The sequence below is a fragment of the Rhagoletis pomonella genome, unplaced genomic scaffold (genome assembly GCF_013731165.1).
Source record: "Rhagoletis pomonella isolate Grant_MI unplaced genomic scaffold, Rhpom_1.0 Rhpom_scaffold_00013, whole genome shotgun sequence".
Lineage (NCBI taxonomy): Eukaryota > Metazoa > Arthropoda > Insecta > Diptera > Tephritidae > Rhagoletis > Rhagoletis pomonella.
Window position 1 is genome coordinate 8,498,729 of NW_023458567.1, and position 14,182 is coordinate 8,512,910.

The window sequence follows — 14,182 nt, forward strand, 5'->3', positions numbered from 1 at the left end:
GTCTTATACACCATCTAGGCTAGGCTAAAAATTAGCCTACGTTTTAATCCAAAAATTGCCTAAACTAAGTTAAGTTGAGTTGGTGAAACCAGCCCTAGGATTTCTTATGATAGGCATTGTAGTGCAAATATATTATTTTCAATAAATTCAATTAGAAATGAATACTTGTCACTGGCGACGGCTTAGTTAGTTATAAATCATAAGCAAACAAATGCGAATAGCCCAACATAATTTGATAAGAATTCACATAATAAAATGCATTGAATTTTCTCCAATGCCAAAAGTGATAAGATACCTTAGGCTTTTGCTGGTATGCATGTAGGGATGTCTGATATGCATATCTAAAAGCCTTATCAATGTCAAAAAAAAAAACAAAAACAATATAATAACTTAATCACCATACGTGTGTATGAATGTGTGGTCGTGGTGAAATTCTATAAGAAAGTGAAGCGAGTATAAAAAAACGAAAAGTGACACTGAAGATAGCACAACGCCGAATCCGATTTGTCTCCAAACGGAATACGTATGTATAAAAAAAGCTTTATTTATGCTTTTTGTCGATAGAAAAAAGCTTATTTTTCAAAAGGCTTTGTGGATTTTATGCACCAAAGCAAACGACTTAATGACTTTTTGACCAAAAAGAAAAATCGACCAAACTCAAAAATTCCATTAAAAAAATTTCCGTTTGTGCATTTAACGAATTTGGTTGACAATTGGAAATTCAGTCTTCGATTTCTCGTGTTTATAAAAAAAGTGTTGCCCTTGTTCAGTTTTGTCAAACGGGTGCACAAGACTAGGCATCAGATTAAAGCGGAAAACAGTTAAAGAAAAAAAAAAATGTTTCTACTCCGCTGCTTAAAATTGTTTCACTTGTTCAGCTGTACGAAAGAGTTTTAAGAGGTGCGAAGAGCAAAAAGCTAGTAACATTAGTTAATAGTATGAAACGTGCTGGACTACCCAAAATAGCTAAACTTTTCCCACCAGATTTCGGTTAATCATGCATGAAATAAAGTGTTTCACTTGTTCAGTTGTACGAAATTGAAACGAAATGCATATTTCTTAAATGTATAAGGAATAATGTTTTTTTCCATTGAATTTAACTCGTGTCATCTCATTCGTGCTTACATTTGAACTTGAGAAGAAAACAGATTTTCCAATTCTTTTATTTGCGATACTCCACGTGCCTAGTCTAAAAAAACGACTCACAAAGCAAATGTGGCGCACCTCGTGAAAAAATCCCCCCTTTCGCAAAACTTTAGCAACATTGTTTTTCGAGTCACACAAACACACATTTACAGCTTAGGCACTACAAAATTCTAACACTTTTCAATTATTATGATCAGTTGCGGTAAAAAAAAGTAGTAGAAATTGTTGGAAAAATTCATTAGTGACGGCAAACGAGCGCAGTCAACATTATTGGAGACATCACCAGCGTCAACGACAGACACACACACACACACACACCCACTTCCACTAATTCATTCACCCTCACAATCATATTACTTTTTGCGCGTAGCAAAAATAACGCGTACAAATTTATTAGAGAGCCTTAAAATTGCTCTTTTTTTGGAGCGTGCGCTCTCTTAATTGATTTTTCTTTGGTCTTTAACAAAAAAAGTTTTTGCTTTTTCTACTCCATTTTGCAAAGCATTCATTCTAGACAGCATTCTTCGCTCTATAGTTCACACGTTCATTTGTGATTTACCCGTTTCGTAAGCCGCCTCTTATTCAACCTACCACCTTAAGGTGTAAACACTCATACGCCCCTGCGACCAGCTCGAGTTGTTGCGCTGCTGCTGTAGTGGTGCAAATGTTAATGCGCGCTCACACTCGATTCTGCGAACGTCTCTCATAAGTTATTTTACTGTGCATTTTTTGCTGGCGATCGCGTACAGTGGCGTTCAATGGTATGGCACTTTTGTTGATTCGTGAACTTTGTAAACGAAAATCGCAAAAAACTTTAAGCAGCGCCGGAAAAAGTCGCCCGCGAGTTTGTACACAATCACTGTGAAATATTCTGTTGTTGCAGCTGTCAGATGCCCTTAGAAACAGCAGCAAATATTATCGATTAAAAAATCTAAGAAATCTGTTTGTCAACTTTCTCATTCAATTATAGTTAGTTGCATGACATGAGTGCATACATACATACTACATACATATGTACATATGTATGTATGTACATTATATATTTGTTGCACAATCGCGCTTTTGTTGCTATGTTTTTATTCTTTAACTGCTATTCTACATTCAAATGAGTTATGAAGAATTCTTGGAAATCTCATTGAAGTCATTGTGCAAATAAATTGATTCTGATGAATAATGGGAATATGTTGACTTAGAAACTGTAATTTTTTGTACTACAGACAAAGAAATTCTTCGCACTTTGGAGAGAGAAAAAAACTGAAAAATTTTAAAAATTATATTTTGTTATTAATAAATTATATTAATAGATATTTTTACCCTGATTTTTTTATTTTCCTTATAAATTTATACTTTTTTCACTTGTATTATTTTTATTTAAATCTTATTTGTTAGAATTTTTGAAAATTAAATTTTAACTTTACAAGTTTGATGGTTTTTTTTTGTACATAACTACTTGCTTTCTTTCAATTGCATTTTTTTTATACAGAAAACATCAAAAATGTCAAATGCTGTCTTACTATAAGTTGATGGTTTATATTGTAGTCTAGATTTATTTTTTTTTTATATAATATATATGTATGTACAGTGAAAGCTCTCATACACAGACATCTCCTATAAGCGGACACATTCTTGGGAACGAACAATTTTTCGATATTTTATTTATTTATTTATTTTTTTTAATTTTTTTTATTTGATGTTTAATATTACTTTTCTCGAAATTCCCATAGACGGACAATAAGTAAGTGGCTATCGGTGTACGCTTATGGGAGCTTTCACTGTATATCTATTTTTTGTTTTTTTAATTTAACTTCTTAAAAATGCGATTTTTTATTTATGAATTTCCTCTTTTTTAACTTACTCGTAAATATTCGTTGAACATTTTTTCAAACTTCACGCAATTATTTTATTGTACCAAAAAAAATCGTATATACGTTGAATAGAGACAAATTTTACAAATTAAAAAAAATTTAAACTTCGATTTTTTTAATTTACGAATTTCCTATTTTTAACTTACTTGTAACAACTGGTTAAACTTTTTTAAAATTTCAAGCTATTTATTGTACCAAAAATAATCATATCTACATACTTTGGAGAGAGAAAAATTTTTTAATAAAAGCAATTTATTTCTTATACATACATACTAACACTTAAATTTATAATTTTTTAATTTTTGAACTCTTGTTGGTCGGTTTTACTTAATTTTTTGTATATACATATATATATATATATTTTTTTTTTTAAGTTGTAATTTTTTGTACTACAAGTAATAGTAGGTACTTTGGAGAGAGAGAAGAACTGAAAAAAAAAGTTAAAAGCGTTTTTAGCATGAATTACATTTTTTAGTTTTTAATTTATTTATTTGTTACTTTATTATTTTCACAATTTTTTTACTTTACTTACTTACTATTTTTTTTTTTAATTTTGTCACTTTAAATTTATGAATTTATTGAGCTTTTTTGTTTAAAAATTTTCACGATTTTTTTGCATCGACAACTTGCTAAATGTTTTTAATTTTGTGACTTACAATTTATTAACTTAATGAATTTTTTTTTTATGTTTATAAAAAGAAGATCTTTGTCAAATCCCAAAACAGAAACTAATTTTGATTTAGATCAAATTTTTATTAAATAAATTTAAATTAAAAAAAAAACATTTATGGCCTTATTCATAAAAAATAAAATAGAATTAAAAAGCACTATAAACTGACATTTTCATTGATTTATAAAGCAGTTAAAGTCTTCTATATTTTTTATGAATTTGGGTGTTAATTTTTATTATTAAAAACTTTATTTTAGTTTTGTGTTTATTTTTTAGTTTTAGAAAAGTTTTACTTATTTGTAGTTAAAGTGTTCATTTGTTAGCCTTCTCTTCATTTTCTGGATTGTTGTTAGATTTGTTATGAAAACGGTATTTTTTATTATTTTTAATACATTTTTACTCAACTATCAAATTTTTTTGAAAAAATACAGTTAAAAGAGCTTTTGCAGTTAAGGGATCTGACCATCAATTTTATTTTTACAAAATTTTGAAGAACGTAATTGTGTACATACCAAACAAAACAAAAACAAAAATCAATATAAAAATTTGGGTCACTAAAAATCCATGCACTAAATATCCGTAAATCATGCGCAATTCAAAATAAAAAAAATTTAAAGTTAAAAAAAAAAATACAATACCAAAGTTTTAATTTTTAAACGAATTTTAAGCTGTGTTTTAAGGCAGTCAACGCATCGGCAGAGACATAAACTTGCAAATAAAAACGCAAGCAAACAAATATAAATAAAATAAGAAAACAATCAAATTGTAACAAAAGGTTTATAGATAGGTATTAAAAACAAAGCTAAGTCGGTTAAAAAAATAATAGACGCTTAAGTTTTTAGAAATCATATTTAAAGAAAATTGCAAAAACTAAGCAAGCAGCAACCCCAAAAAAATAAAATTCAAATCACAAGCACAAGCAATTTGAGAAAAACTACAGCGGAAAGTGCGACAGTGAGAGAATAATAAAAACAAAAAAAAAATAAATAGAAACTGCGAACACAAAATGGCTTATTATCATCATCGGTGAGTTAATAAAAATATATACAAGTTTTATATAAAAAAAGTATTTTTAAAAATTTAGTGGGGTAAAAAAATTTATTTATACAATTGAGCACATGTTTTCTTTTAGAATTACAAAAAAACTATTCATGAAAATGCAGCATAAAAGCAACTGCAAATTTATCTTACGAAATGAAAACAGCTTTTATCTCGACTACATTGCCACGATTGAGAGAATACAAAGGTTGCGCCGATCTCGGACCGCTATTCCTCTCTTAACGAATTTGACAGAATCGTTGTTTGCATGACGTCACACTGGTGCAACTTGTTTACATTTTCCTTGCAACATTTTTTCTTCTTCTTCCATTCTTGCTCACGTTTTGGCATTTCTCTCTCGCAATTGCACCAGTGTGACGTCACACAAAAGTTATTCTCAAAAATCCTCTCTGATCGGCGCAATCTTGTATTCTATCATTCTTGCTACATTGCAGTAATCTCTGGGAAATATGATTGGACATGACGTTTCACTTGTTCATTTGTACGAAATTGAACTCACTTGAGAAGACACGAGTATCTGTACAATTCTGATGTTCGTGTAGTGTTTCACTTGTACAGTTGTGTGAAAAAGATTTTAAATTGCTTACCTCGCTTAAATGGAAAGTATTTCAAAGGAATTGTTCGCAGCGTTGCCGATTTGATACAATTGTATCATTTTTGATACTTTTTTTCTAAATTTTAAGATTTGATAAGATACTTTTTTGTTCACAAATGCCCCAATTTGATACTTTTGGCTGGCAGAAATGAATTTTTGAAAACTATGAATAATATTAATAGTTTAGAGGTAAATACCTTTTTTCTTGTTATTTAAAGTTTTAAAATTGTATATGTAGATATTTATAAGTTTGATTTGGTAACTCTTATAAGGGAAGTACAACTTTTTCTGCTTGGCAACTGACACTTTTTTTCAAGCTCGCGGCAACACTGTTTGCAACTGCCTATCGCCAATCAGTCAGCGCAATTTTTTTTTATTACGCTGACCAAAATAGAAGCTTTTCTCATGAATACCATGCTTTTGATACAAATACCCTCTACATACATACATAACTACAGTGAGAAATATGTAAGCAGTTCGAAACTCTTGCTGACGACGTAGACGCTGGCGATAATGATGACGCCTACAAATAGTTGCGCTAAAAATTAGAAAATTCACAATTGGAAGAGGACGCTATGTAACTCCAACAGACAAGTTAACGGATGTGTACGTACATATGTATATACATAGCTGACCAGCATAAAATGTGACGCCTGCAAAGTCGACCGAATGGCAATAGCCTGAAATACTAAAAACAAAAAAATGATTGCGCGCATATTTTGTAATCTTAAACCATGTAATCGTACACTAGCCACAGTTGACACGTTGCCGAGTGGGCGATTTTCATGATGCACTAAAGTGCACAGACCACTTGTATAGCTGCAGCTAATCGCTACAATGTAATGCATTTATGAGATTTCCCACGAAAATTTAGCGCAGCAAAGTGTAGATGCAATAACGGTTGTTTAAAATGTTTATGATTGCAAAATTGAATGAGTTGAACAGACGAAAATGTGAAAACAAATACCAAAAACTGACAAAAGTTAATGGAGTGCATGCAGTAGTATTGAAAGCCGATTACTGCATGACTCCTTAGGCGGTGTTCACACATTCAATTCATCAACCAATAAATCGATCATCAATCAACAAACACTGAAACTTTTTGACACGAAGTATATGTAGTTAGTAAAGTAGGGTAATATTCAGAACTACATACATATTTCATAAATTGGCAATCCTAAACCAAAAAGGTACACTAAGTATTTTGAAATAAAAAATATTTCAGAGTAATTTTTGTATCCAAAAATATTTTCGAGCTTACGCACACTACCGGCCAACAGTATTTATTTGCACTGAGAATTTTTCCAAACATATGCAAACATTTTTAATTTTTAATTTTTCCCGCTAGTTTTTTTTTTAATTTGGTTAATACTACAACGAAAAATTAAAAAAAAAAATATTCTAAACTTTGTGCCAAACTCAGGAAAATTCTATAAATTTTCATGCAAATTTTCAACTTTTTGATCAGATTTTTTAGAATTTTTTTTTTTTGAGTATGCAGTTTTGTAGCACATTAAATCCTGGTACAATGAAGTGCGTTGATTTTTTTAATTTATTTAGGTATTTTCTTCCATAAAAGGTTTTTCCAAAATATTTCGCATGAAAAAAGAAATGCGGAACACCTGCAACAAAAAAGAAACTCTCAAAAATCAACGACATTTTTTAGAAACTTAAACTTGCATTTTTTATACTAAAATTTAATTGGCCACAAAACGGCATTCTCAAAATTCAAATTCAAAAAAATTTGATTAATAAGTCGAAAATCTGCATACAAATTTATTGCATTTCATCGAGTTTTGCACAAAGTTACGAAATTGTATTTTTATGTTTTTTTTTTGTTGGTGTATAGACCATATTTTCATAAGAAATTAGCGGAAACATTAAAATAAAAATTTTTGCATATGTATGTTGTAAAAAATTCTCTGAGCAAATACTTTTGACCGGTAGTGTATACTTAAGGAATGGAAAAGCAAAAATTTTTTAAATAGCTTTTCTACCAAAAAATATTTTAAATAGGCTTGCAATGATTAAGATTTTTTTATATACATATATAACAGTGTTACCACCAATTACAAAATACAATTTTAATTATGTAAAATACATATATTCAAGTGTGTACATACATAAGTATATGCATACTTATATTATTCAAAAGGCGTTGTTCGTGTAAAAAAAATTTGGAATCCTGGCATTTAGAAACTCTAAGGAATTGAAAAGCAAACAATATAGAATATGTTTGAAATTATACATATGCTAAAATAAAAACGATGCCACTTATTTTTAATAAAACCGTTATTATGGATAATACTCAAATATGCTGTAGCATTGAAAATGATTTTTAATTTAAAGTTGTCAAATTTTTTACGAATTAAAAAATAAAAAATTAAGAATATTTTTTCGTGCGCAAAAAATATTTTTAAACTGTGCACCTACTCTGTACTGAGATTCGAAGTTAAATGCGATTCGAAAGGCGATACGGACTAATACAAATTAATAGTGTTCGAATAGAATTCGAATCCGAATGATTTGTTTTTCGAATTGCAATACATGCATAGACCCCCTGTGCTCCCACTAAAATTTTTGGTAACGAGGATTAGCAATGTATGTATTAAATTCTGTTTATGCGTGCAACCAACCAACCTAAAGTACACAAAAATTTGATAGTAGTGTTTCCACCTAAAAAATTCATTAACGATTTGGTACTAAAATATAACCATTCTTATGTAAAATAAACCCCCCCTTAAGGCGTGTGATTATTTTTTTGAACTCATTTTTGATCAGCTTTATGAAAAAAACATATTTGAAAAAAATGCAAACTACACCATGCGACAGTAAATTTTACACATACAAAAATTAAAATATTCGCGAAAATATGGGCAAAATATAATAAAACTGCGTTTTTAAGTTTTCACTCTGACGTCACAATTTTTTAAAGGACTTTAAAAATATGATTAATCCAAAAAATTTCAGAGAAAATCCTGAAGAATTAAAAAAATATTAAATTTTTTGGTGCATAAGAACCAATGCATGTGGAAATTTTCCTTTTAAAATTTTATCTCTGAAAACTTGCAATATTATACACATCCTCGAATTGCGTCCTAATAAATTAAATACCTATTTTCTTTTATGAACCAAAACACTTGAATGTTTTTCAATTATCTTTCATTTGGTACCCATATTGTTGTTACACATTCCTCAGATTTTATTTTATTTTTAAATTTTTTGTGATTTAATCATATCTTTAAAATTTCAAAGTCCTTTAAAAAGTCTTGACGTCAGTGTGAAAAACTAAAAACGCAGCTTTACTATATGTATTTGACCCATTCTTTCGAGAATATATTGATTGTTTCGTGTGTTTTGAAATTTTTTTATTTTTGTCGCACGGTGTTATGAGTTTAGAAAAAAAATCTTTATCTAAGTAGTATGTATCACAAAAGAGCAGTTTCCCAGACACTGTTCGAATTCGAAAGAAAGTATTTTATTGTTGTGTGGACGAATGTTTTTTTTTTTGCTTTCACACATTCCAAAGCAGCCAATACTGCCGCCAGCGAGTAATTGCCATATTATTGTTGCCCATTTTGTGTCTATATGCCGGGGTAAGCGCGCATTTCCAAGCTGCACCAAAATAACGCAGCAGCAACCGCAGAAATGCACGTTGATAGGGCCAACGTAGTGGCGAACGCATCGGCGACAGACTGCAGGCATGCAAACCTGCAGTCAAATTAATATTTGTAATGTTTTTGCTAGTGTGTGCGTGAGTGCGCAAAAACCGACCGGCCGTCGGCCGGACCGAGCCAAACCGAGTGACAGCGCATTGCCCTGACATGCGCTCTGTGTGCGCAATATTGCAACTTTTTATCGACGCGCTGTTGTGTGTTTTTACGCCGGTTGTCATTTTTTTTTGTGGCGTCTGTTCTGTTGTTTTTTTTTTTGTGTAAATTTTTATGAATGAAAATTTCTTCGGCAACAAAAACGTTCGTCTACGCACATCACAGCCAGGCATGCAGTTGTATGTACTACAACTACAATGATAGCGACCGCTACAAGAGTCACGCAGCATGCCGCTGACGACGAGTACGTTTGTGGAAGTTGACTTTCGTCAATGCACTTGCTGTGGGGTTTGCTTAGCTCTGGTTCTTGCTCTCCTTTCCCCTCCTATCTTCCCACCGCTCACCGGCATTCCGTGCTTGCTCACTCTGTCTGCCGCTATTCTACGCCATTTCGCTCACACAGCACAATACAAGCTCTAACTTTCTCTATCTCTCCTTTAAAACCCTTCATACGCTCTCCTCTCTTCCTCCCCGCATACTGCACTTGCTCTGTGCTCCACGTGCTTTACTGCATTTGCTCTCTGGTTTCATTACCACGTTCTTTAATATACTCCACTTTTAAGTTTAGTCTCACACCTTTGGGAGCTGATTGACAGCCCAAGCAGGCAGACCGTCGCATTCTTATACCTCCCGCTTTTAACACAGCCTTCGCGTCACTTCTTATCCGCATTCGCTCGGTCATTCGACCAGGCAAAATCAAAAGAATGGCTCTACTTCCCCACTGCCTGCCTGAAGGCGCCGGCTAATCCACCCAGTCAGCATTGCCTGCATTCCATCACAGCAACGACTTACAACGAAACGCAGCCGTGTACGAGAGCTTATAAGCGCAAACATACAGTATTGGACATAACTGTAGCACCCCCATTTCAAAGTGCTATTGTTTGCCACTTATGTTTAATTATTTATTTTTAAGAATTTTAATTTAAAATACAGTTCATTATCTAACGAAACTAACATATGTCGAACCAAGTTTAAAACTTTTTAAAATACTACAAAAAAATGCAAGAAATTTTAGCCCAAATTTCAAACCTTTTTTCTCAGAAGAGTTAGAATTTTTTCGAGTGCACAGTTTTATAGCCCCTTGAATTTTAGTCTGATAATGGTAAGTTTCAAGTCGCTAAAAATTACCGTTGATTTTTTTAAATTTTTTGTATTGTGTATGGAATAAACTCGCAACACCGAAAAAAAATCTAAAAAATTAACGTTTATTTATAGCCACTTTAAACTTGCACATAATTAGACTAGAATTAAAATGGGCTATAAACTGTGTACTCGAAAAAATTCTAACATTTCTGAGAAAAAAGTTTGAAATTTGGGTGAAAATTTGTCGCATTTTTTTGTAGTCTTTTGAAAACTTTTGAACTTGGGTTTATATGAGTTTTGATAGAGAATATTTACACTGTAATTTAATTGAAAATTCCTAAAAATAAATATATGAACACGAGTTGCAAACAATATCAATTTGAAATGGGGGTGCTATTGTATTGTCCAATACTGTACATACATAATATGTGCCTATGTGCATACATACGTACATATGTGTATACATACATACATATGTTTGTGTATGTATCTATATGTATGTATGTACTTTGTTTTCATTTTTATTGCAATTTTTGCCGTTAAAAATGCATTCCACAAGCAAAGCAGCTGCTCGCTGAGGTTGACGTCGTCGTTGACGCTATCACTGTTCGCATTATTGACTCGTACTCGTACATACATAAATGCCGTTACAGCCATTTTCACACTCCATCAAAGCAGTACGTGGATGTGTCTGTATATCTTAGGCTTGCATTTCTTCGTAGAGCGCTAAGCAAGGTGAGGGTGGTGCGGTTTTTCTCCATAAATATACATACATACATATGTATGTATGTGCATCTGCTTTTTCGTCTCATTTTAGCTAAGCTTTTCATGATTTTGTGCTGCATTTTTCATCCAAATGCAGGGTTGAAAGTTTGGTTGGTTGAAAAGAACGTCGCAGTACTTACATGTGTCTACAGTGGCGGTCAAAAATGAATGAATCGTGTTTCATTTTTAATATTTACAATGCTTTTCAAGCTAAAATTTTTTTTATATTTTTTTATATAAACATGGTTTATGCTTTAACAAGAAGCATATAAATCATACTTTCAAACTTTATACAGAACTTAGAAAAATTCCATAAATTTTTATCTAAACTTCGAACTTTTTTTCCAGAATTTTTTTTATTTTTTTGGGTATGCGGTTAACAGGATTACAAAATTTAAGTAAAATTACTGCTAGTTTTGAGCGATTGATTTTTAATAATTTTTGCTGACGGCTTTTTAGTTTTTTTTCATATACATAAAAAACGAAATTTAGGAAAACTGGCGCTATTTTTTTCGCAAATGGTCTTGCGCATATTCTTCCACAAAAAATTCATGTTTATATGGAAAAAAGTTCAAAACGCCTCTAAATATTTTTTTTCTGGAATCATTGCGATTTTTTAGTCGCTCAAAACTTGCACTGTGTTTACAAAAATTGTCTAGGCCTGTTAAGTGCATACCCAAAAAAATTTAAAAAATTCTGGTTAAAAGGCTCGAAATTTAGATACAAATTAATGGATTTTTTCTAAGTTCTGTATAAGTTTGAAAGTGTGATTTATATTATTTTTGGTAAAGCATGAACCATATTTTTATAAAAAACACATCAAAAAAATTATATGTAGCTTGAAAAACATTGTAAATATCAAATGCGAAACACCATTCATCCACTTTTGACCGCCACTGTATATGCAGGTATTATCGCTGCAAAGACTATTGCGCCTTTTAAGTGACACCTACATACATACATATGTATGTATGTATGTTCATAGTTTCAGTGTAGCGCTAAGCAAAAGTTACTTGATAACTATTACACGAATTGATGCGCTTTAAAGTTAAAAGCATCGGTTACGGTAAAATTTGGTATGCCGATGAAATTCTGATAACGATAAAATTGATTTCGATAAAAATAACTACATACTTTTCGATAGCTTCAGCGATAAAAAAGGATACTAATATTTATCGTTTTGTTATCGATAAACAAATAGCAATAGATGCATATACGTACATACGTGTGTATATGTGTGTATACATATGTATAAACGGCAATGAAAAAATCTACACCACTCTTTTTAAATAAAAATACTGAGAAAAACTAGCGATGATCGATTTGGTTTGTCGTCTTTCGATCTGTACACAGACATATATCCAGATGTATTATTTTAGGCAGGCTATATTAGTGCTGCTGGCTACCCTTGGGATTTGGCTCCAAAATTGGGATTCAGCTTAGAAAAATTAAAAAATATATATAAACATACATACATATATATATGTATACATATTCGTTAAAAATTCGAAATCCAGCCCATTATTCAAGGGAAATTTTAATGAGAGAGAGTGATTGTCTTATATTTCCCTCCGAGAATGCTTTACAGAATTACAGAATATTAAAAATGTGTCTTAAAAACTTCTTGTTTTTATATACTTTTTCAATATGTTGAAAAATGATTAAGCTATTTAAAAAAATTCAAAACTGAATATTACAAACAAGTTAAAATTATTTGGAATAGATTTCATTTAGAGAAAAGTGCTTAACCGAGATACATAATTTGTTATTGTTACACTGAAAAATTTCATTCATTCTAAGCTAGCCTAAAATATTTCTTCTTTTTTTATTTCTTTATTATAATAATTTTGTCTAATATCATTTGCAGGAATATTTGATGGAATTCGCGCTATTTTAAAGCTGGCCCAAATATTATTTTCATATTTTATTTTTACGTGTATCAAGTTAGCACTACACTTTTCGAAATTGGAAAAGTTAACTACGGCATTAATTGTAGTGTTTTTGTTGTAAATTTGTTGTGAAAAAAAAAAATTTGTAGCTCTCGTTTTTTAAGAAAAAATGGTATGTAGTGCTAACTTGACACCATACACCTAGTCGATAGAATTGAGATATTGAAAATGTTATAACGGCATTAATTGTAGCTTTTAACTTTAAAATTTGTTGTGAAAAGAAAAAATTTGTAGCTTTCGTTTTTCTGGAAAAAATTGAGTTGACCCTTTTTCGAACAAAATTTAGTTCGTAGTGCTAACTTGACACCATGCACCATTAACGACAGAATTGAGATATTGAAAAGGTTACAACGACATTAATTGTAGCTTTTTTGTTGTAAATTTGTTGCGGAAAGAAAAAATTTGTAGCTCTCGTTTTTTCAGAAAAAATGGTATGTAGTGCTAACTTGACACCATGTACCATTGTCGACAGAATTGACACATGAGAACATGGTGTGATAGCTATTGACATTGCCGTGTAAAACTGGACAGTTGAAAGCATTGCTTGGGTATTGAGCTAGAACTGGTACTGTCGGCAAATGGTCTAGTTCTAGGCTAGTCAGATTTGATTTTCTACAGGGTATGTTTGAACACTCCCTGATGAAAATCTGACTAGCTCAGAACTAGCGTAGAACTAGACCCTTTGCCGACATTACTAGTTCTAGCCCAATACCCAAGCAATGCTTTCAACTGTCCAGTTTCACACGGCGATGTCATTGGCGGTGGCAATTGTCGCCCAGTGCATTACTTTGCAACCAGTTTTTAACCGGTCCCGTTTTGGACAGTTTTTCTTTTATAAGAAAACGTATTTGAGATTCGATTTTTGGATATGTTTTTCGATTTCTCTTTTCTTGTACAGATTCCATTTTTGTTACATATTTTATTTAAAAAAAAATATTGTAAGCTGCATGCAATAATTTGAATTCATTAAATTTGAAAACTTACAACTGCCTCCACCGCGATTTGAACTCGCAACTAACGATAGTTGAGTCGGAGGTCTTCTCGTTGAGCTACTTTCGTATTGTACGAGTAGTGAGCATTTGCACATTTACACCGCAAGTTTCAACTGTCCCGCTCTGCATTCCTTTTGCACTAGTTCAGAGATAGTTCTGAGATATGTAGTTCGTTAAAGTTAAAAGCTACAATTAATGCCGTTATAACATTTTCAATATCTCAATTCT

At 31.5% G+C, this 14,182-nt stretch overlaps 1 protein-coding gene across 5 annotated transcripts in view; it reads left to right on the forward strand.

The window, feature by feature from the left end:
* LOC118748719 (insulin-like growth factor 2 mRNA-binding protein 1) overlaps positions 1 to 14,182 on the forward strand; it is a 69,734-nt gene that overhangs the window by 33,191 nt on the left and 22,361 nt on the right. For 2 of the 5 annotated variants that reach the window (XM_036483367.1, XM_036483370.1), the window contains exon 2: positions 4,350 to 4,707. The exons of 2 other annotated variants lie outside the window; for them this stretch is intronic. In XM_036483367.1, coding sequence (XP_036339260.1) covers positions 4,688 to 4,707 — 20 coding nt within the window. In that variant the 5' untranslated portion in view covers positions 4,350 to 4,687. The remainder of the gene's footprint in view (positions 1 to 4,349; positions 4,708 to 14,182) is intronic. One more of the 5 variants, XM_036483368.1, reaches the window with a different exon arrangement.